This window comes from Narcine bancroftii, chromosome 5, assembly GCF_036971445.1.
Source record: "Narcine bancroftii isolate sNarBan1 chromosome 5, sNarBan1.hap1, whole genome shotgun sequence".
Lineage (NCBI taxonomy): Eukaryota > Metazoa > Chordata > Chondrichthyes > Torpediniformes > Narcinidae > Narcine > Narcine bancroftii.
Genome location: NC_091473.1, coordinates 120,453,961 through 120,476,637, shown reverse-complemented (window position 1 = coordinate 120,476,637; position 22,677 = coordinate 120,453,961). Strand labels below are relative to the sequence as shown.

General features: G+C 40.1%; 1 protein-coding gene across 2 annotated transcripts; it reads left to right on the top strand.

Moving 5' to 3' along the window:
- The first annotated feature begins 2,344 nt into the window (after nt 1-2,344).
- On the top strand, nt 2,345-6,991 carry LOC138762789 (transmembrane protein 61-like). 2 transcript variants are annotated; one of them, XM_069936347.1, is made up of 3 exons: nt 2,345-2,439; nt 3,217-3,674; nt 6,625-6,991. In XM_069936347.1, the coding sequence occupies exons 2-3, from the start codon at nt 3,331-3,333 to the stop codon at nt 6,938-6,940; spliced, it is 660 nt and encodes a 219-aa protein (XP_069792448.1). In that variant the 5' UTR covers nt 2,345-2,439; nt 3,217-3,330; the 3' UTR covers nt 6,941-6,991. The 2 variants fall into 2 exon arrangements, with proteins under 2 accessions (XP_069792448.1, XP_069792449.1); XM_069936348.1 differs by having other exon boundaries at nt 2,364-2,439; nt 3,220-3,674.
- Nucleotides 6,992-22,677: the final 15,686 nt, after the last annotated feature.

Here is a 22,677-nt window from a genome sequence, read left to right as displayed (position 1 = left end):
CAGCGGTCTCCATCATTAGTGAACCCTATCAATTCCCAGCTACAGCAGTGCACCAAAACCCCACCCTAATCGCTCTTTGATTGCATTTTTAAAATCCCTCGAATCCAAGGTCCAGTCACCCTATCTGCTAATATTTAATGATACACTGGTGCTAAAAATTCCCCTCTGCCCCAGCCACAACGTCATCATTACTAGAAATCTCAATTAATCCCCTCTCTATCTATTAGTGGTGGAATCTCCCCTTCTCTACCTCTAACTATCCATCAGTGATGGAATCTAACACTTACTTGCTTATTCTCAGAAATTCAGCAGGTCAAACAGTGTACTTTATCTAGCAAAGATAAAGATACATCACCAATGATATGGGTTTGAGCCCTTCATCAAGGTATGGACCAAATGGGGGAAGGTGCCCAAACAAAATGGAGGGAGGGCAAGGGGAAGAACACAGTGCTACAGGCAGGAGGTAATAGGTGGATGAGGGAGGGAGGGAGGGAGAGCACACCAGCAAACAAGGTGAGGGGGATAGCTCTGTGAATGGAGAGGTAAGGAGATGGAGAGGGAGAATGGGGAGTGGGCCGGCAGAAACCAGAAAAGTCGATGTTAATGCCATCAGTTTGGAGAGTGCCCAGATGGAAAATTAGGTGTTGCTCCTCCAATTCACAGTGGTCTTGGTTTGACAGTACATGAAGCCATGGACAGACATGCCAGTGCAGAAGTGGAGCATAGAATTTAAATGGTTGGCCATTGGGAGATCCCTGTCACTGATGCAGATGGACCAAAGCAATCTCCTAGTCTGCATCCAGTCTCTCCAATGTAGAGAAGGCCACAACAGGAAACATGGAAACAGTTTCCTGATCCCTCAACATATTTTCAAGGAACTTTTATATTTCCATAATGGAGGCATGGGGGGTGGGGGGGGGGGCTGTTTGGGCACTGTCTGTATATGCATTATCTGCATCAGTAGGGTAAGTAGAGGTTTCCCTTCAGAAGCAACATCCTGTAATATTTCAAAAGGTAACGTTTATGTTTTTTAGATAGACTTTGCATAATTTTACTGATCTGAAGAATGTCTGACATCGTGGCATTAGTTGTTCACACATGAACGACCCAAACTCCAAATCTCCATTTCATTACACGAGTTTAGACAGCTTACTGGAAATGTGCTTTACGCATCATCACACATCATCATTCATCCTATTCACTAGCCCGCTGTTCACAGAAGCCCGCTGTTCACAGAAGCCCGCTGTTCACAGAAGCCTGCTGTTCACAGAAGCCCGCTGTTCACAGAATGCCTGAAGTTCACTTTAGACTGCAGGCATTCCAGGAAATTTACAACGGGGCTAGGGGGTAAAATGTCAGAGCGGGAATGGCACCCTTTTCCCAGTTACGAGCTTTTTACACAGCATGCATTCCATGAAAATGGGGATGATTTCCTGGAACAAAGCGGCCGTGTAAAAAACATACTTGAAATAGCTTACCTGGACTCAAAGTGTCCTTGGCTTTGAAATTGCAGCAATCCAAGAGAACATTATAATGAAAAATATGTGAGCTGCAGGAATGTCTTCCTCCACATTTTGCATTGTTACCCTGCTAATATTATGACAGACTGGTGATCCTCCTCGATTTGCAGCTATGGCAACAATGCATCCATGATCCATTCTCCCACTCAGCCTATTCCCCTGCCTTCTCCCCATAATCTTTGATATAATGATTAATCGTGTAACATACTCTTTAAGATGATAACAACACAGCAGCCATAAAGGAGCAGTAACCCTTACAGCTAGTTTCGCATTCTCATTTATTATGGTTATAATCTTGAAGAAAGAATTAGGCTAAATTCATTTAGCAGATATCAGAACTCCCTGCACTCAGCCTTCTAAAATGTGGATACATTGTAGTATCGTGATATGTATATATGTATATACTGCTGCTGCTCTGTACATAAGTGGCTGGCCTGCCCACTGATGACTTGACCCCATGTGACCTGGCCATAAAGGTCGACCTCCCTGCTCTCTTCTATTCATTTGAGCACTTGGAGTTGGGCCGGCTGAAATTTAATGTGTATTAAAGCCTATTCCTCACTCAGTCTTTAGAGTCATTTATAGTATGTATCATACATCAAGACTGTGAATGATAGATTTTATTGTTAAAGTTAACCAAGGATTTCCAGGAAAAGTGAGCGAATGAACTTGAAGCAGACACAAGTCAGGATCTATTTAAATTTAGAGAATTGTCTGCAGCTCAGTGGTCTTTCCTGCCTTTAATACCCTTTATTCCCATTTACTCCCATGTACTCTTGAAATCACATAAACTTTCTTCACAGTTAACCATGCTGCCTCTATTGTGGTGTCATATGCAAATTTTAATGCTGTGCCCTGTACCCAGTTTCAGGTCACTTTACAGATATTGAGTACGACTGTCTGGGCAGTGATTATTCAGGTACATTCCCATTATGTCTTTCGAATCTTGGGCAATGGTCCACCCACTTTCAAGTAGTTATTGGGGGTCACAGCTGAAATCAACAATCTAAGGGATATTAATGCTCTCTTGCAAATAGAACATTTGCATATTGCTGTGTTTACCTGATATTGATTTTAGGGGCAACTAAAATGTAATTTTTGAAAAGTAAAATAGTACATGTCAAGATATTAATTTGCCAGCAAGGCAATAAGGAAAGAAATTGTGTATCCATTGTATGTTGAGTTAAATGTGAGCTGAGGTGATATTTCCTCATTTCTACCTCCTGTATTTCAAAAGGCTTTTTCAGGTACATTCTACTCTAAGAATGCGCGCCTGAAGAAGCAGAAGCGGCCCTCTAAATTGCCATTCAGGTGGCAGAGTTTAAAGCGCAACGCTGGCTGCCTGAAGGACACAGCTGCACAGGATGCAGCTCTGAGCACACTCCAGCTCCTGTCCAGTGTGATCAGCAGCCTGACCCTTTAACATCCGCTTTCAGCCAGTTGCATTCAGGTGGCTGGGGGAGCCACTGAGCTGAGCTAATGATCCCTCTCAGAGGAGGGTACCGTAGCTCGCTTCAAGAGTGCCTCCTGCACATTCAGGTGGCCTCAAAACAGCCGCATATTGCCTAAACATGCGGGGCAATTGGCCACCTGAAAGTGCCTAAAGTTAATTCTGATCACTTTGCAAAATAAAGTGGTATTTGTTATCACTACATCAAGACCAGTATCTTTATTGATTCACTTTCTCTATTTGCAGCAGTATCTTCAAAGTTTGGGCCATGACATGTCAAACAGGCTAATTAAGAGATTTGAATACAACTCATGTCAGTCTTCTGGTTCAACCTGACTTCCAATTTTGTACACAATATAAATGGCATTTGCCCGCATGTGCAATAGACTCTCAATTGGTGGAGGTGTTCTTCTTATGAGTGGAGCCATTTGTTTTGCTTGGTGGAGTGATAAAGAATCACATCTTTCGACAAATCCAGGAACTTCATTCAACAAACAAGACAAGACTGACACCCATCAAATCTTCTTGAGGTCATTGTTGAGATTAATCAGTGTTCTGTTTGGCTTGATTGGAGGACTCTTGCTTCTTTTTGGCCTCCTATGGTCTGCAAAACTGAATAGACAAATGTCCAGCGAATGCATTCACCAGAATAGAACAACCTCATACATTAATATCACAGAAAGGAGAGCTAAATACAGACACAGGTAGGGTCAAAATTCAGAGTGGGGGGACTCTGATAATTTGATTAGCTATACTTTGTGAGGCACTTTTTTTCAACATAGTTAATGATAATTGAGTCAAATCATGTCAAGTTTATTGTCATCTGATTGCACAAGTACCACCTGATGAAACAGCTTGGTGCAAAACATGCAAACACACAACCAGACATAACACACAAACAGACAATACAAATACGTGACAAATATTCATATATATATAAATAAATAAATAGATGTTTTTTAAAAGCTATTTTGCTTTGTAAATATGAAAGTCTCAGGATGGTTAATGTGAGAGAATCGGGAAAGATGCTGTGTGTGGGGTGGAAAGAGTCCTCAACATTTGTGCACACACCCTTCATGCCGATGGAGTGGGGTGGGGGTGTGGGGTGGAAGACTCCAGGGATCCTCTCTGCCACTCTTATGCTCTGGTGCATTGACCTCCAATCTATTTATCTGCAGCAATCGTACCACACTGATGGAGCCAACCAGTACGCTCTCGATAGAGCTTACTGGAGAAGGTTGACATCATGGTGGCTGGTAGCCTCGCCCGCTTCAGTTTCAGGAAGTGCAGTCACTGTTGATCCTTCAAATGAGGAGATATTGAGTGTCAACAACAGGTCACTTGTTAAATGAAATCCAAGGAGCTTGGTGCTCTCCATTCTCTCCTCTACAGGGTTGTTGTGTAGTGGAGGGCGGTCATTGCAGGTCCTTCTGAAGTCCGTGATCATCTCATTCGTCTTGTCCACATTGAGGCTCAGGTTGCTACTCTCACATTATATCATGAGATTTTCCACCACTTCTCTATAGTGCAACTCATCGTTATTACTGATGAGGCCGACTACTGTTGTGTCATCTGCAGGCTTGATGACTCTGTTGGGGTCAGATGCGTGAACAGGATCAGGCTGAACATACAACTCTGATGTGCACAGAGCCAGTGTGATGGTGCTCAGTGTTTTGCTACCAACCCAGACAGTCTGTGGTCTTTCCATTAGCAAGTCCAGAATCCAGTTACAGAGAGGGGTGTTGAGTCCCAGCGAGGACAGCTTCTCCACCAGCTTCTGGATAATGATTGTATTAAATGCCAAGCTGAAGTTGAACAGCAGCCTGGCATATGAGGTGTCATTCTTTAGGTCGGTGAGGACGGAGTGAAGGAACAAGGCTGCAGCATTGTTTGTGGAATGGTTTCTTCTATGAGCAGTGTCTCCGGGAGGTGAGCTTTGATGCGTTCTATCACCAGATGCTTGAAGCATTCCATAATGGTGGAGGTCAGTGCCACAGGGCTGTAGTCATTGAGGCCTATTTTTGTTGCCCTATTAGGTACTGGGATGATGATGGGTGTCTTAAACTGTGTGGGGTTAGAGATGATAAATAAAAATTGCCCTCAAAGAAATACCTAAAACCTGTACTTAAATTTTTTTTTACAATATAATGATGATATTTAAAGAATAATTGCTCAAATTATAAAATAGATATTTAGAAAGAGAAGGAAATCTGAACTCTTCATTAATTATGGAGAAATAGTGATAAATATGCAAAAAATGTCTACAAGCCCTAATAAGGTTTCCTGAGCTGGGAATGTTCAGCATTTGTCATGGTAATGGGTGCAATGCTCACTTCACTTCCATGGATCAACGCTTTCAACACAATTATGCTTTTCTGCAAGTTTCAGGTATGCTTCAAAGATAAGTATCCTAATGTTTAGATCTTACCGCAGTATAAAAGATGGAAAAGTAATTATTGTATGTATTTGATATCACAAAATTTTAAAATGAATAACATTGTGACATTTGTACTATAGATAGTTTTTGAACTAGTAGTTTTAAAACAGAGTAAACATTCGTCCAACACACGGCAGAATAATACACTTAATCACTGTATACGTATAATTTGTCTAAACTTGTAGGCCCACACCATTTCTCCATGCTGTCTATATCTGCATTTTTTTTTGGACACTAACACTGTCAATCAATTTTCGCGTGGACACAGATTAGACAGGGCAACAAATTTTTTCCAAAATTTTTCTTCCTCAAAAAAAATTTGGGACTTCAAGCTGAACACAGATAATTTTAGATTTGGTGAAGGAAGTTGGAGAAACATTAAATTAACTTTTATTGAATTTAGCCTGTTTAATTGCATTTTCCGCAGTCGCACTTGGACTTTTCCCTGCCGATCTCGATGCAGTCAGTGACGAAAACGGTGAAAGGTGTAGCATATAACGCATAGCATATAACCATTACAGTACGGAAACAGGCCATATCAGCTCTTCTAGTCCGCACCGATTTAAGAGAACTCCATTAGTTCCACCTACCTGCTCCCTCTTGACCAGGACATTGCGACCATGGCAAAGTGATATCTAGGTAAGTGGAATCCATCAACGCTGTCACATTGCATTAAATCAACTGACCTAAAAAAGTCTAGCTGCTGATTTTCATTTGTACTCAGCCTCTGGTGTCAATGTCCAACAATAGATGGCCAGCATTGATGGATTCCAGTTGTCTAGATATCACTTTGCCATGGTCGCAATGTCCTGGTGAAACCTTTCACCGTGTTCGTCACTGACGGCATCAAAATCAGCAGGGAAGAGGTCCAAGAGTGAAGGCAGAAAATGTATTTTCAATGACATATTGCACTTAATGGTTTGTTTACGCTTGAAGCTTGTTGTCGATCAATGGATGTAGTTTGGTGCTCCATAGTTGCCAAAAGAGTACGTAACAGGAACATTTTAAGGTGATTTTCCTGATCAGCAGTCCAAACTCCATAAAATACACCCAAAAGAGTTCAGGAAACAAAATCTTAATTGTCTAGAGTTATTATATTACCAAATTATCAATACATAACAAAAATAATTAATTTACCAACATTATTATTACCACTTATGTATTTCAAGAGAAATTTCTATTTTTGTCTTAAACATTTGTTGTTCTTCCTTTTCTAGTGGTCCCGATCATTTACAAGCCCCTTTGTATGACGAGGCACTCGACTCAAGATCAATGATGATGGTGCAATCCAATAATCTTCTGATTCCAGTGGCACCCAAGGACTCAAATCTTCCGCCATCATATGAAACACTGGCAAACCTCAGCAGGGTTCAGCTTCTACCCTGCAGGCCTAGTCTGTCCGATAGCGCAATTGCTCAGAAGGAGCTAACTCAGACGTGGCAGAAGGAAGAAAGTATGCCAGACTCACTGTCATCAAGCACCAACATTACCCCTCCACCCAGTTACGAGAATCTCCATTTGCATGTTTGTTGATATCTGGAAGGACAAAATTCTCAGTAACCATAAATACACCATTTCAAGGTTCTTAGAGGGTCATTTTTGTTTATTTTGAAACTCAATGGGTATTCTTTTTATTTCCTAGGGTGACATGGTTAGCTTAGCTTTTAGCACAATGCTGTAATACTGCCATTTATCTGGGTTCGAATCTGACACTGGCTATGATGTTATGAGCCCTAAGGACTCAAAAACCCAGCAGCAACAAGTCAAAGGGTACTTAAACAAAATTGGTTTTAGGAGAGGCATGTGGTTTGGCAAGCAGAGAGAGCCAAACAGGCTTTTTCTCTGTGTGTGTGTGTGTGTGTGTGTGTGTGTGTGTGTGTGTGTGTGTGTGTGTGTGTGTGTGTGTGTGTGTGTGTGTGTGTGTGTGTGTGTGTGTGTGTGTGTGTGTGCGCGCGCGTGCGTGTGTGTGTGTTCAAGATGGTTCTTCTTCACTCTCCAGTCATTTACTGTTCACTTTTCCAAGTTTACTGGTATTAGGCAGTTTCCTGTACTGGGCACAGAATTAAACAGTCATTACATTCAACTGGCTCTGGTGCCTTAATTTAAGTTGTTACATATCAGGATGGAGTTTGGTGGGTGCATAGAGATGCTCATTGTTTGTTGGACATGCAAACTGATTTCTTTCAATCGTTCCAAAGAAACGTGTCTTCTTCCAGGTTACCACAAAGAGATCTTCTTTTCCCCTATTTCCGGAGTACCAGAACCACCAGCCACTACAGAGATTTCGAATAGGCTGAACTCCGAACTCAAAACCCATCTTGAAATGGGGTCTTTCGCAGGCTTTTTCATTTTTCCAGCCTTTTATCTACCCCCCCCACCCTTTTCTGCTTCTCTTTCTGTTTTTGAAATGTGATGTTTGATGGTAAAAAGTGACCTAAATTACCTAATCTTATTTCCCCTTTTTAAACATATATTTTGTTACCTTATTGCATTACATTAAGGACTTTGTTCGTTCTCCCCGTGTCTGCATGGGTTTCCTTCAGGTGCTCCAGTTTCTTCCCATCCTTCAAAACGTATGACTGTTGTAGATATATTTGGGGGGCATGGACTCAAGGACCAGAAAGACTTGTTACTGTGCTGAAGGTCTAATTTAAAATGTAAGTTAGACTTTCATAATTCCATCTTGTATATGTATTTTTTACAGATAATGCTGAAACATCAATTTTAGGTAGTTAGTCTTCACAATGTTTCTGTTAAGCAATGGAAAATACCATTGCCAACACAAACATGGCTTGTTTTCTGGATCAAAGTAGGTACTGAGCTAGGTTGTTAGATCATAAGAATTTGAATTCTACTCATGTGTAGAATTATAGTTATACAGCACCAACAAAAATGGCCCATTGCATTAACCCACCCATGCCAACCATGTTGTCACTCTGGGCTAGTCCTATTTGCCTCCATTTGATCCATATCCTTCTCAGCTATTCCTCTCCATAAATCTGTCCAAATGGCTTTTGATTGTCAAAATAGTATCCCATTCTACAACTTCTCTGGTAACTTGCTCCTCAGGTCTTTGTTAAACCTATCCTCTCTCATCTTGAAACCTATTCTCTCTAGTTCAAGAATCACTTACCCTGGGGAAAAGACCATAAGCATTCAAGTTATCCAAGCCCCTGATGAACAACAAGATCACCCGTCAACGTTCAGTATCCTGAAGAATAATCTCGTGTATCTAGCTTCTCCCTTTAACTCAATCCTTCTAGTTTTGAAAGACACTGGTGAAACTTCTTTGCATGCCTTCCCATAGCGAGGTGTCCAGAACTGCTCACAATACCCCAAGTATGGTCTGCTCAACACCTCGTGCAGATGAATCACAAGGACCTATTTTTTGTACACTATCCCCTGCCCAATAAATGCCAGCTTACCAAATACCTTCTTTACTACCTTCTCTTCAGCTGTCACTTTCAGGGAACTATGCATATGGTATGCTAGGTACAGTTCAACAACAGGATCTAACTCCCTACCTTTCACTGTGCATGTCCGAATATGACATCTCACACATGTTAGAGTTAAATTCCATTAGCCATACCTGGCCCACCATCAGTTATAAATATAGATATCCTTCCTTGCTGTTCATGATACCACCAATTTAGGTGTCATCTGCAAATTTGATAATTATGTCAACAACATTGCCATCCAAATTAATAGCAGCACATCACTGGTCACAGGCCTCCAATCAGAACAAGATCCCTCCACTACTACCCTCTGCTCTCTGACTCTTTCCACTAAGCTAATCTTGAATACAATGAGCCAGCTCCCCTTGGATCCCAAGTAGTCTAAACTTCCAGACTAGTTTGCCATGCGGGACCTTGTCAAAAGTCTTGCTGAATTCAATATATATAACATCACTTGCTCTGCTCTTATCAATCCTCTTTGTCACCTCTTAAAAAGAAACTCTATCAGATTAACATGACTCAAACTCCAACATACAAAAGTCACTCTGATGACCTCCAATCTCTACCTATCCAAATGCTGGTAGATCTTGTCCCTCAGAATCCCCTCCAAGATTCTCCAATCACTGGTGTCAAGCTCACTGACCTGTAGATTCCTGGCCTGTCCTTGCTGTCCTTTTTTATGATGGAGGTACATGATACACCCTCTGGACTTCCAGCACTTCTCCAAAGATGGTGTGTAATGAAGTAGTATTTATTTATGTTGTTCCAATAACTAGTTTTGTTTTAATTTAATTTAAATTCACTTTACAATATTTTAACCAAACCTCGGGATTATTCCATACCAGAATCTCTTGGTTATATCACTTCAAAAAAATCTCCTCTCATGTTTGACTTGAACGATTGGCTAAAGTATTAAATGCTGTCTCAGAAAAAAAAAAGTATTTCCTGATTACCTGCCTCTATTTTCTGTATATTCTGATCTAATCTTAGAACCATAGAACACTATAGCACAGAAACAGGGCCCTTCTGTGACAAACCATTTTTTTGTACCATCCATGTACCTGTCCAAAGGGTTCTGAAATGTTAAAAATGAGCCTGCATTCACCACTTCAGCTGGCAGCTCATTCCATACTCCCACCACTCTGTGTGAAGAACTTCCCCCTCGTGTTTCCCCTAAACTTTTCCCCTTTCACTCTTAACACATGTCCTCTGGTTTCCATCTCAATACATTTACTCAGTCTATCCCCCTCTCATACTTTTAAATACCTCTATCAAGTAAATCTCCCCTCATTCTTCTTCATTCTAGGGAATAAAGTTTAACATGTTTAACCTTTCCCTGTAACTCAGTTCCTGAAGTCCAGACAGCATCCTAGTAAATCTTCTCTGCACTCTTCCTATTGATATCCTTCCTGCATTTAGCTGACCAAAACTGCATACAATACTCCAAATTTGGCCTCACAAATGTTTTTTACAACTTTACCATAACATCCCAGCTCCTCTACTCAATACTTTGATTTATGAAGGCCATTATGTCAAAAGCTCTCTTTACAACCCTATCCACTGTGATGTCACTTTCAGAGAATTATCTATCTGTATTCCCAGGTCCCTCAGTTCTACTGGACTCCTCAGTGCCCTACCATTCACTGTGTATGTCCTTTCTTGATTTATTCCTTCCAAAATGCAACACCTCACATTTGTCTGCATTAAATTCCATCTGCCATTTTTCAGCCCATTTTTCCAGCTGGTTCAGATCCCTCTGCAAACTTTGAAAACCATCTTTGCTGTCGGCAACTTCCTCCAGTCTTAGTGTAAGATGCAAACTTGCTGATCTTATTTTCCACATTATCATCCAGATCATTCATAAAGATGACAAGTAACAGGAAAGAGGCACACCACTAGTCACAGGACTTCAGTCAGAAAAGCAATCATCCACCACTACTTTCTGGCTTCTCCCATCCTGTCATTGTCAAATTGAGTTCACTACCTCACCATGAATACTTAGCATCTGAACCTACCTGAATAACCTCCCATTTGGGACCTTGTCAAAAGCCTTACTGAAGTCCATGTAGATAACATCCACAGACTTTCCTTTGTCAACTTTCCTGATAACCTCCTCGAAACACTCTATAAAATTGCTTAAACACAGCCTACTTCGCACAAAGTCATGTTGACTATCCCTAATCAGTTTCTGGCTATCTAAATAATTATATACTCAATCTCTTAGAACACCTTCCAATAATTTACCTACTACTGACATCGAGCTCATCGGGCTATAATTTACAGGGTTACTTTTGGAATTTTTAAAAAAAATAATGGAACAACATGAGCTACCCTCCAATCTTCTGGCACCACACCTGTGGCTAAGGGCATTTTAAATATTTCTGCCAGAGTCCCTGAAATTTCTACACTAGCCTCCCTCAAGGTCTGAGGGAATATCCTGTTAGACCCTGGGGATTTGCTTTATGACTGCAAGCATCTCATCCTCTTTAATCTGTATAGGTTCCATGTCCTCACTGCTTGTTTTCCATACTTCCAATGACTCAGAGCCTGTTTCCTGAGTGAATACTGATGAAAAAAAACATCATTTCAGATCTCCCCCTTCTCTTTTGGCTCCATACAAAGCCGACGACTCTGATCTGCAAGGGGACTAAATTTGTCCATTACTGTCCTTTTGCTTTTACTATTCCTGTAGAAACACTTAGGATCTTCCTTCACATTGTCTGCCAAAGCAACCTCATGTTTTCTTTTAGCCTTCCTGATTCTTTCTTGAGGTTTTTCTTGTATTTTTTATACTCCTCAAGTGCCTCATTTGCTCCATGTTGGCTATACCTGTTATACAGCTCTCTCATTTTCTGAACAAGATCCCCAATATCCCTTGAAAAACCAATGTTCCCTATGTCTGCTAACCTTGCCTTTAATCCTGACAGGAACATACAAACTCTATACTCTCAAAATTTCACCTTTCAAGGTCCTCCACTTACCTCGCACATCCTTTCCTAGAAACAACTTATCTGAACCCACGTATCTAGATCCTTTCTCATTTCCTCAAATTTATCCTTTCTCCAATTTAGAATCTCAGCCCAAGTCCAAGACCTATCCTTTTCCATCATTAATGAAACTAATGGCATTGTGATCACTGGATCCAAAATGTTCCCCTACACATACTTCTGTCACCTGCTCTGTCTCATTCCCTAAAGGAGATCCAGTATTGCACTCTCTCGAGTTGTTACCTCTATGTATTGATTTAGAAAACTTTCCTGAACACACCTGATAAACTCCAATCCATCCAGTCCTTTTACAGTGTGGGAGTCCCAGTCAATATGTAGAAAATTTAAATCCCCTACTATCACAACCTTATGTTTCCTGAAGCTGTCTGCTATCTCTCTACAGATTTGCTCCTCCAATGCACATTGACTATTAGGCGGGCTATAATACAACCCTATGAGCATGGTCATACTTTTCCTGTTCCTCAGCTCCACCCATTTAGCCTCAGTAGTCTAGCCTTTGGTTGTCCTGCATAAGCACAGGTACGATATTTTCTCTGATGTACAATGCGACTCCTCCCCCTTTCATTCCCCCCTAACTCTCCTGTTCTATTGCATCTAAAGCAATGGAAGCCCTGAACATTGAGCTGCCAATCCTGCCCCTCCTGCAACAGTTTCACTAATGGCCATAATGTTGTAATTTCACATACCTTTCCGACAATTCTTCTTGCATTGAAATAGATGCACTTTTGAAAATTTCCACCTTGTTCAACCCGTTGACTTCTAATAGTGCATGTAATTTTCACATCATATATTCCATTCTCCACTCTATCAGCTCTGGCACTCTGGTTCCCATCTGCTGCAAATCAAATTTAAACCCATTAGAGCAGAACTAGCAAACCTTCCCGCAAGGATATTAGTCCCCCTCCCTTTGGAACATGTCCCAACTTCCCAGGAAGGGAATGCAATGATCCACAAACCTGAAGCCCTCCCTCCTGCACTGTGTCTTTAGCCATGTGTTAATCCTCCTATTTCTAACCTCACTAGCTCATGGCACAGGTAGCAATCCTGAGATCATAGTCCTGCAGATTGTGTCCTTCAACATGATGCCTAACTCCATGAACTCTTCTTGCAGGACCCCCTCACATTTCCTATCCACATATTTGTTCCTATATGGACCACGATATCTGGCTGTCCACCCTCCCTCCTGAGCATGCAGTGAACCATGGAGGTAATATACCATCTGGGATACTCAATCTCTTTCACAGAACCTCCTATCTGTCCCCCTAACTATGGAATCCCCTATCACTAAAATGTGCTTCTTGTCTTCCCATCCCTTCTTCATCATAGGACCAGACTCTATGCCAGAGACCTAATCGTGTGGCTTAATCTTGACATTACCTTAACCAATTAAACTTCTTTATATTGTTATGAGCCCAGAGAACTCCAAATCCCAACAGCAATAGATATTCACCAAGGCAAATGGTTACTTAAATAAAAGTTGCTTTTAATTATCTTTAAACATGAAAATAAAATCAAACTTAAGCTTATCAGTATTGATTTACTTAACCTAACTTAACCCCCTTCTAATTCTAAGCGCACGTATATTGTAATGTGTGTGTAAGTTCAGAAAGGTTCTTTGGTTTACAGTCCAATTTGACTTCTCATTCCTCCAAGTTCACTGGTTGCAGACAATTCTTGTACTGCGCATAGAATTTAACATTAATAAAGTTCACCAGGCTTTGATGCTTGAAAAGTAAATGGTTACCACTCAGGAAGGTTCTTGTTGGTTTTTAGAGAGAGATTTGTCGTTCCAGGACATCCACAACTGATGTACTTCCATCAGTCATCTCAGTGTCTTGCTGATGAAACTTGCCCCTTCAGGGATCTCCAGCTGATAACCTCTTTCTTTCAGGTCACCACAGAGTTCCTTTTTGTTTCCCTTATTCCAAGTGAAACATTAGACAGCATGAACCACAAGGGCTTTGACCAGGCTGAACTAAGAATACTTAACCTGTCTTCCAAATGGGGTTTTCCACAAGCTTGCCAGCTTGTCCTGTTCCAGTCCCAGCTGCTGTTGCTGAACTGTAGAACTGTGGAACATTCTCTCTCTCTCTCTCTCTCTCTCTCTCTCTCTTTCTCTCTCTCTCTCTCTCTCTCTCTCACACACACACACACACACACTCACACACACACACACACACACACACACACACACACACACACACACACACACACACACACACACACACACACACATATATACAGAAAAAACCTGTCTGACTCTCTCTGCTTGCCAAATCACATGCCTTTCCTAGAACATCTCCAGACAGAAGAGGGTCTGACAAGCTCTTTCATCTGTTGCCTTTTTGTAAACAACAATCCATTAGTGTGGTCTCTTTGGCACTCTCCAAAGCTCTTGCAAAGACTGTGAGGCCCCAACATGTCTAGCATTATCAGAGCTCCAGTATTTCAAATAAGATCTGTTTTAAAGTGCTTGTATGTGATCTACTCTAACAAACCTTTCCCAATTTATCACCTAAAAACATATCTATATACTCTGTCACAACATGCTTGAAAAAAGTGTGAAAATGAAGTTTTTCTCTATTCTTAATGGCATGATGTCCAAAATAAAATAAGATCATCTGATCAGATCACTGTGATGTTTTAAATATATATATTATATATATATATATATATATATATATATATATATATATATATATATATATAAATATCTATATTGTTTTCAAGCTCCAATAGACTGTATTTTATATATTCTGCTTTATTATCTCCAAGCCCCTGTTCTAGACTCCTTGGGATATATTTCACACAATATTTACTTTCAACCCATATGTATTCAAATTACACTAATACTTTGCAAAGGCTCAGCTGTATAATAACTCTGAACAACGAAGATTTTGCTTACTGAACACCTTTGGGAGTATTGTATGGATTTTGGGTGGCTGATCACAAAAATCACCTTAAAAAATTTCTTTCACGTACCGTTTTTTAGATATAGCCTATTTTTGTGATTTCTTGTCATATTTTAAGCCTGCTTCAAGCAGACAAAACATGAAGCACAGCACGTCCTTGAAAATTAATTTTCAGCATTTGCACTTGGACTTCTTCTCTGCTGATCTTGGTGCCGTCAGTGACAAACATGGTGAAAGGTTTCACCAGGACATTGTGACCATCAAAAAGCAGTAGCTGGGCAACAGGAATCCATCAGTGCTGGCCGACTATTGTTGGACACTGAATCGGGAGGCATCAAATGCTGAGTACAAATGAAAATCAGCGGCAAAACCTTTTTTAGGTCCATTGAAATAACGCAATGTGTCAACATCATTCTATGATTAATCAAGCTAAATTCAATAAAAGTTAATTTAATGTTTCTCCAACTTCCTACATGGTACAGCAAATTGGAAATTATCTTTGTGTTCAGCTTGAAGTTGTCTATCATAATCCCAATTTATTTTCAGGAAGCAACCCTTTTGGAAAAAACTTTGTTGTCTAGTGTATTCAAAGGGCCTGAAATTTTGGAATGCTGGTCTTTAATTTTTCATTCTGGGTGTTCTTACTTGTGAGTTAGGAGATCATTGTTATAAACCCAGAAGAGCCCAAAACCAAGCAGTAACAGAAATTCACCAAGACAAATAGTTAAACAAAAATTGCTTTTAATTATCTTTAAACATGAAAACAGGATCAAACTTCATCTTATTGCTATTAACTTAACAACCTAAATTAACCCCCTTCTAATTCTAAGCACATGTGTTTGTAATGTATATGTAAGTTCAGAAAAGTTCTTTGATTCACAGTCCAATCTCACTTCTCGTTCCTCAAAGTTCACTGGTTGTAGGCAATTCTTACACTGTGCACAGAATTTAACATTGATGAAGGTCACCAGGCTTTCGTGTTTGAAAAGTAAATGGTTACCACTCAGGAAGGTTATTGTCAGTTTTCAGAGAGGGATTTGTTGTTGGCTCGACACAAACTGATTCCTTCTAATCAACCATGTCAGTGTCTTGCCTAAGAAACTTGCCCTATCAGGATTTTCTAGATGATAACCACTTTCTTTCAGGTCACCACGGAGTTCCTTTTTGTTTCCCTTATTTCAAGTGAAATATTAGGCAGCCAGTCCTCTCCTCTTGTATGGACCACAAGGACTTTGAACAGGCTGAACTAAAAACTCACAACCCATCTTCAAAATGAGGTTTTTCCACAAGCTCGCTGGCTTGTCCTGTTCCAGTCCCAGCTGCTGTTGCTGAACTGTAGAACTGTGGAACATTCTCTCTCTCTCTCTCTCTCTCTCTCTCTCTCTCTCTCTCTCTCTCTCTCTCTCTCTCTCTCTCTCAGAGAAAAATGTCGTTTGTCTCTCTCTGGTTGCAAAACCACATGACCCTCTTAGAACACCAACTGTACTCAGACAACCTAATCCTCTGAATTCTTTCATTTGTTGCTTTTCAAAACAACAATCCGTTTGTGAAGTCCCTATATGACCTCCCCAAAGCTTTTGCAAAGACCCTCAGAGCCGGAATGTCTGACTTGAGCAGAGCTTCAGTATTTTAAATGAGATTTGTTTTGAAATGTTTGTATGTGACCTACACTAAAAGAAAACCTGCCACAATTTTTCTCCTTTAAAACACATTCTATACACGATATAAAATACAACATAATCTGTCACCTCATGTGTTCACATCCCACTCGATAGCTGAGCCCAATTCCAATTGGAGTGATTCACCGAAGTCTACAGGCACTATGATTGTAGAAAGTACGCAGAGAAATGCTGGAGTAAGTTCAGTATTCATGTGGGTGTTGGTACTATTTTTTCAGATGAATCTTCAAACTTAGTTTGAAGTCGATGTAGAAGATCTATTGAAGGTGAACAATGGAGTTGCCAACATGTATCTCTCAACTACTAAAATGATTTTATCATTGTTTACATTGCTATTTGTGAGACAGTTCTCTGTACTCTATGTATTTTTCCTTTAGAAGAGTGGCAACACATACAATATTAATTGTTCAGAGCTTTGTGAAACGTGATGTATAACTAAGTTTTTATTGCACACTCAAGTGGTTTGGAGTAAATCTCCTGGTCACAAGTTTATGTTGCCTTTACATCGGAGAGAGTGGGCATAGATCTCTTTGTTGAGCACTTTGGCTCTGTCCGCCATAATAGCATGGATCTCGTAGTGCCACCCATTTAATTTCCCAATCCCATTCCCTTGTTCACATGACAGCCCATGGACTCATGCACTGCCAGACTGAGACCACCTGCAAATTGGGGGAGCAACGCCTCAACCTCTGATCAGGCACTCTCCAACCTGATGGCAAAATCAACTTCTCTGGTTTCTGTTAAACCCTCCCCCTATCGCCTTTCCTCCAGCTCTGTATCTATCTCTCTCTGTCCTCCTCTCTTTTTTTTCCATGAAGCAAAATCAATTCTTACCTTTCCTCTTATCATATCCAATTACAGTAAAATCTGCATTAATCAGAAATTTAAAGAACTGGCAAATTCTTTTTGGGGAGGAAATAAATAAATAAAATTCCAATTGTTAAGACTGGGCAGACGTACTCTGTGGGAGAGTGTTGAAATTTCATTGGACACTCACAGGTTTGCCCTGCTGAACAAGCAAAGTCTCTTAATGCTCACGCATTCTTTTTGCTGTTGATACTTGAGTGGAGGTGAGTCGGGTTGTCAGTGCGAGGAAGGTGACCCGAGGACCTGAACGGTACTCATGTGGAGGTGAGTCAGGTTGTCAGCACGAGGATGGTGCATCAAAGCCTGACTGGGACACTGGTATAGCGGTGAGTCGGGTTGCGCCAAGAGCCCATCCGGGACATTTGCCCGGAGGTGAGCTGGGTTGTGCCAATGGCCTGACCTGGACACTTAAGTGGAGGTAAGTTGGGTTGCACCAATAGTCTGACCTGGACACTTAATTGGAGGTGAGTCAGGGGCACAGGGCCTTACCAGGACGCTGGCGTGGGAGTGAATCAGGTTGTCAGTGCAAGAAAGGGGCACTATGGGCTTGACCAGGACACTTGCATGAAGGTGAGTTGGGTTGCCCCGAAGGCCAAGTAAAAGTTTGTTAATTGTTTCAAATTTAAATTTTGTAAGTTACAGGAATTACTGGATTAAAGTTAAACATGTAATATAAGTAAGAATAAATTAAAATTTAAATAAAATTTCAAATTTGATGCCACTTGCTGCCGAGCTGCCTCCCTACCCCTGTCTAGTAACGGTCTTTATTTTTATTAATATTAGGTACATTAGTATGGCTTTATCTGCAAACTTGGTGGTGGGGGGGAGGTTAATTATGATGGTGGCAAGGTTAGCTGAACACTGTTACAGCTCCAGACACCGGGGTTCAAATTTTAATTTAACTTTTGTAAGTTATGGGAATAACTTGATTAAAGTGAACTTTACATAATTAAAAACTACAAAACTGATTTTTTTCAACCACTTTGCATTTTTCCCTGTCTTTTTCCTTTTAAATGGTGTTTTCTTAATGCAGATTTATTAGTTAGGCATTGGATGAGTGAGCTTCATTCAACCAGAGAATTTGTATATCCGGCATCCGCCATCCCTATGGGTGCTGGATAATGGGGATTTTACTGTAACACGTTTTGTTGTCCTGGACTCCTTCCCCTGCCATTCTTCAGCTTTTATTCTGATGCCTTCCTGTTCTTTGCTTATACCTTGAAGAAGAATCCAGGCCCAAGACGTCGGTAAATGGACACTGTGAGACTGGCTGAACTTCTCCAGCATTTCTGTGTGTTTTCTCTACAATCACAGTGCCTGCAGACCTTTTTTATTTCACCATCTTATTTATGTCCTGATTGAAGCAAATGGCCTGTATTGATAAGAAAGAAAGAGAGGGAGCATTCAGAACCATTGACCGATGACTCCCTCAGTTTGTAGACAGACAAGGAGTTCTGGCAGGATAAATGAAAAATGTGATATAGAGAATTTAGGTTAAAAAGACTTAAGTTAAAATGTGATGATTAATCATAAACAGGGAAGCCAGAACGGACAGAGAGTTTACTAGCAGTCAAGGACAGAAGGAGCTGCTGAATATGTTTTTTTAAACCTATCTTTTCATGGTCATAGTGAGAGACATGCAGGAGACAAAGGATTGATAAGAAGTGTGAGAAACAGAATTCAGTGAATGTAGAGTTCACAGCGTATGTAACGAACGTGATAATTAATAATGCAGTTATACTTAGAATGTTTTTGTAATACTAACCAATTAAAACAGTATTAATAAGAAGGGGAAGGGCAAATAATAAAGGTATAAAAATCAATGCACTGTATGTATCGGGGCTTAACTGGTGAGAAACCAGTTGAGTCCAACTCTGCAGACTTGTAAATAAAGCTTGTCGTGTCATCAGTTTTAAAGAGACTCATGTGTGAGAAGTTTTATTTCTGACAAAAAAGGAACCACAAAGTGAATGTTAACAGATCCTTAAAGGTGACAGGAAAGAGCAATAAGATGATTAAGCAAATCAATCCTTATTACAAGTTATTGAATTGAAGAGCAGGGAGCTAATGTTTGAACTATGTTTAACATGAGGGAGGCCATAGCTTTAAATGCTGCGTACAGTCTGATCACTCCATTACAGGAAAGATGGGGTGGTATTAATAAAGGTGTACAAATGACTAACAAAGTTGTTCTTCAGAAGCAGGTAAGAAGGAAAACATTAATGTTTTTTTCTCATTGAAACAGAGCAGCTGAGGAATAATTTAATTGGGATGTATAATTTGTGAAAGGCCCAGTCATAGTAAATTATTTACCTTAGTCGAAGTCTCAAAAACCAGGGGTACAGACATTAGTTTAAGTGCTGGAGCGATATGAGGAAAATACTTTGCCCAAATGATGTTAGGAGTTTGGAACTCATTAAGATTCAAGAAGAACTTCTTAATATACAACTGAAGAGTTGAGATCTGCAGGGATACCAGGTGCAAATGCTGGAAGGTGAGATTAAGCTGGAAGTTCTTTGAAATTAAAACGCAGGCACTATGGACCAAATGGCATCATTCTGTAACACAAATTTTCTATAACGCTATGAACAAATGAAATATTCACATGAGCCTCCTCTTTTATGTTTTATTTAGATTTCCTCTGTGATTGGCGAAGTGTTCCTTTAAAAATTAAAAGGGCACGTAATATTGCAAGTCTAAATAGGGATTCATGTTGTTTTTGGTGCAAGAACAGTACGCTGTTTGCACTTATTATGCAGCATCACTCAATGTTACATTACATTCTGTGGAGTAAACACGTCGAACAGCATAGACTTTGTCACCTGAAAATAATACAAGTTAAACGGTAGCTTTCAGTCTCAAAGTGCAATTTGGAACGTGACATAAAAATGTGTTGCAATCAATCTTTCAAGCAGGATAGATTTTTGAGAACTTGCTTTTGATGCTAATGTGTGCTTGTCTCAAGTGTCAGTCAGCAGTTATTTTCTTCCCAATTCCCAATACTGCAACTGGAAGGTTGCAGAGCTTATGTTCTGAGATGATCGACTTGGAAGAAGAGAAAAGACTATAAGAAATTCTACCCAGGAGATGTTGTTTGCTGTTCTGTTGGCACCCACATGTCACATTGATATAATTTCATCTCAGCAGATATAATTTGGATCCAAGATCCTTTTCCAATAGGAATCAGCACATACCATTTCCCTACAGCATTGCTAAATATATGAACAATGTGAAAATTCCATCACAGTCTGATCACCCTGCAGTGAACTGGAATTCACTGTCTATGTATTGTCCAGATGGCCAGCTCCTCCCCTGACTCCACCCTCACCTACCCTGCCTTACCTCAAATTCACCTGAGGATTATTGTGTCTACCGGCCATTGATTGTAAGCTGTTAAAAGCGAGTTTGTACTCCTCACTTGTCTCTGAGTGGATTCAGTCGTGTTACACGCTCAATCTGCTAAGATGCTCTCAACTACTTCTGAAATCTTGCTCCAGCTATCTGATTTTACTGCTGCAAGGTCTTTACTGAGGCATACAGCACGGTAACAGGTCATTTTGGCCCATGAGCGCATGCCGCCCAATTACACCCAATTAACCTACAACATACATTTCAAACAGTGGGGCGAAACTGGAGCCCATGGAGGAAACCTGCGCACACATGGGGAGTACACACAAACCCCTTACAGACAGTGTGGATTCAAACCCCAGTCCCGATCGCTGGTGTTGTAATGGCGTTGCGCTAATCACTACACCAACCATGCCGTCTCGCACATAATTTGTCCATAACAGTTCAGTCATCTGAGACCTGGCTATGTTTGCCTGCCTGGTGCCTGAGCTAATGACAATGAAAGCACAAAATATTTCAGTGGATGATCATCAGTACAAGCTCCTTATTCTACCCTCTTCAACAACTCTTCACCCTAAAAGTGAGTCTTTTTCTCTGTTATCTCTCAACTCACTGTGGTTCACAACTTTTAATGTTGAAATCACCACCAATGGCTTTCTCCTTATTATGATGCTTTATATCCTCCCAAAGACCTCTAAGTTCTCTTACATGGAATTTTCCATTCCCTTTCGATCTATTAAATTCTAAACCTAGTGCTGTGAATGATTTAATTTACATTGTCCCTATTTAAAATTAATTGACTTAAATTTAAAGACAAAGTTCAGCAGCATTTTCTTTTTAGTTTTGATTTCAATGTAAGCAAGTAACAGGCATTTCTTTTTATCTGCATGTAATTATTTGACTAGGAACTGCATCAGGCTATGAACAGATATTTAATCCCCGTGTTCAATCTGATTGCCACAATCTGCACCACTGACCCTGAGGGAAGTTCTGGAAATACTACATAGTATTCTATTGCATGCTGGAACTGCAATTGCAGTAGTTTACCAGTGGAAAAATAAAGTAATTAGAAATAGCCTTAAATTTTTGATGCTCATGTTATTTCATAAAGTGAAAAAGAAACTGGTCACAATAGCATAATCTCTGATTATGTAAAACTAAAATGGTTTTAACACCAATATTTATGAGAACACTAGCCAAAGCAATTAAAGCCATTTTCTTTAAAATTAAGTGTTTAGTTTGGTTAAGCCTGAAATAACCAATTATTAGCCCTTAAATAGGATTAAGTAAAATACATTTATGATTAACTCAACTATGTTTTCAGAACAACTTTTAATAATCCTGTAATCATTTGGATTGAATGAAGAAAAGATTAAATGAATTGGTTCATACATAGGCCAAGACCAAGAAGAGCTAAACAATACAGAAATGTTCAGTCTTCCAATGCTTTTAGTGTTTGCTACAATGGCAGGGGAACTTACAAAATACACTAAAAAAAAATCTGGCTGTATAATCAACCATAATGGAAATTATTTAGAGCACTGAAGGTCATGGAAATAAATAACTGTGCATTCTCAATGCAGCCCATTATTAAAATACTAGACATACTTCACAAATGCTCTTTGACCCATTGAGTATTTCCAGCATTTTCTTTTTATTTTTGATTTCCAGCAAGTACAGGTTTGAGTTTCATTAAAAATCGGCTGCTTTGACATTCAGTTGAGACTCTGGGGAACTTGTATTGTACAGTGTTCTGCTGACATTTCTATAGTTTAATCCAAAAATGAGAGAGCAATCAGTGGATAAGGAAATTCCTGAGAAGTACATCTCTTTGCTGATTCCAAAGCTGATCTTGATAATACTCAGCATACTCCCTCGAATCATATAGCACAGGCCAATTTTCCCAGCTTGTTTAGGCTGGACCAAGTTGGCATTTCGTGGTTAGTCCTATTTGCATCTGGTCCAGATCCTGAGCCTTTCCTATCCACAAATTTGACCAAA

Excerpts from the sequence above, each read along its gene's own strand:
- LOC138762789 (XM_069936347.1), top strand. The coding sequence starts at position 3,331 with ATGGCATTTGCCCGCATGTGCAATAGACTCTCAATTGGTGGAGGTGTT. Across the intron at positions 3,675-6,624 it reads AGAGCTAAATACAGACACAG|TGGTCCCGATCATTTACAAG; the intron begins GTAGGGTCAAAA and ends TTCCTTTTCTAG.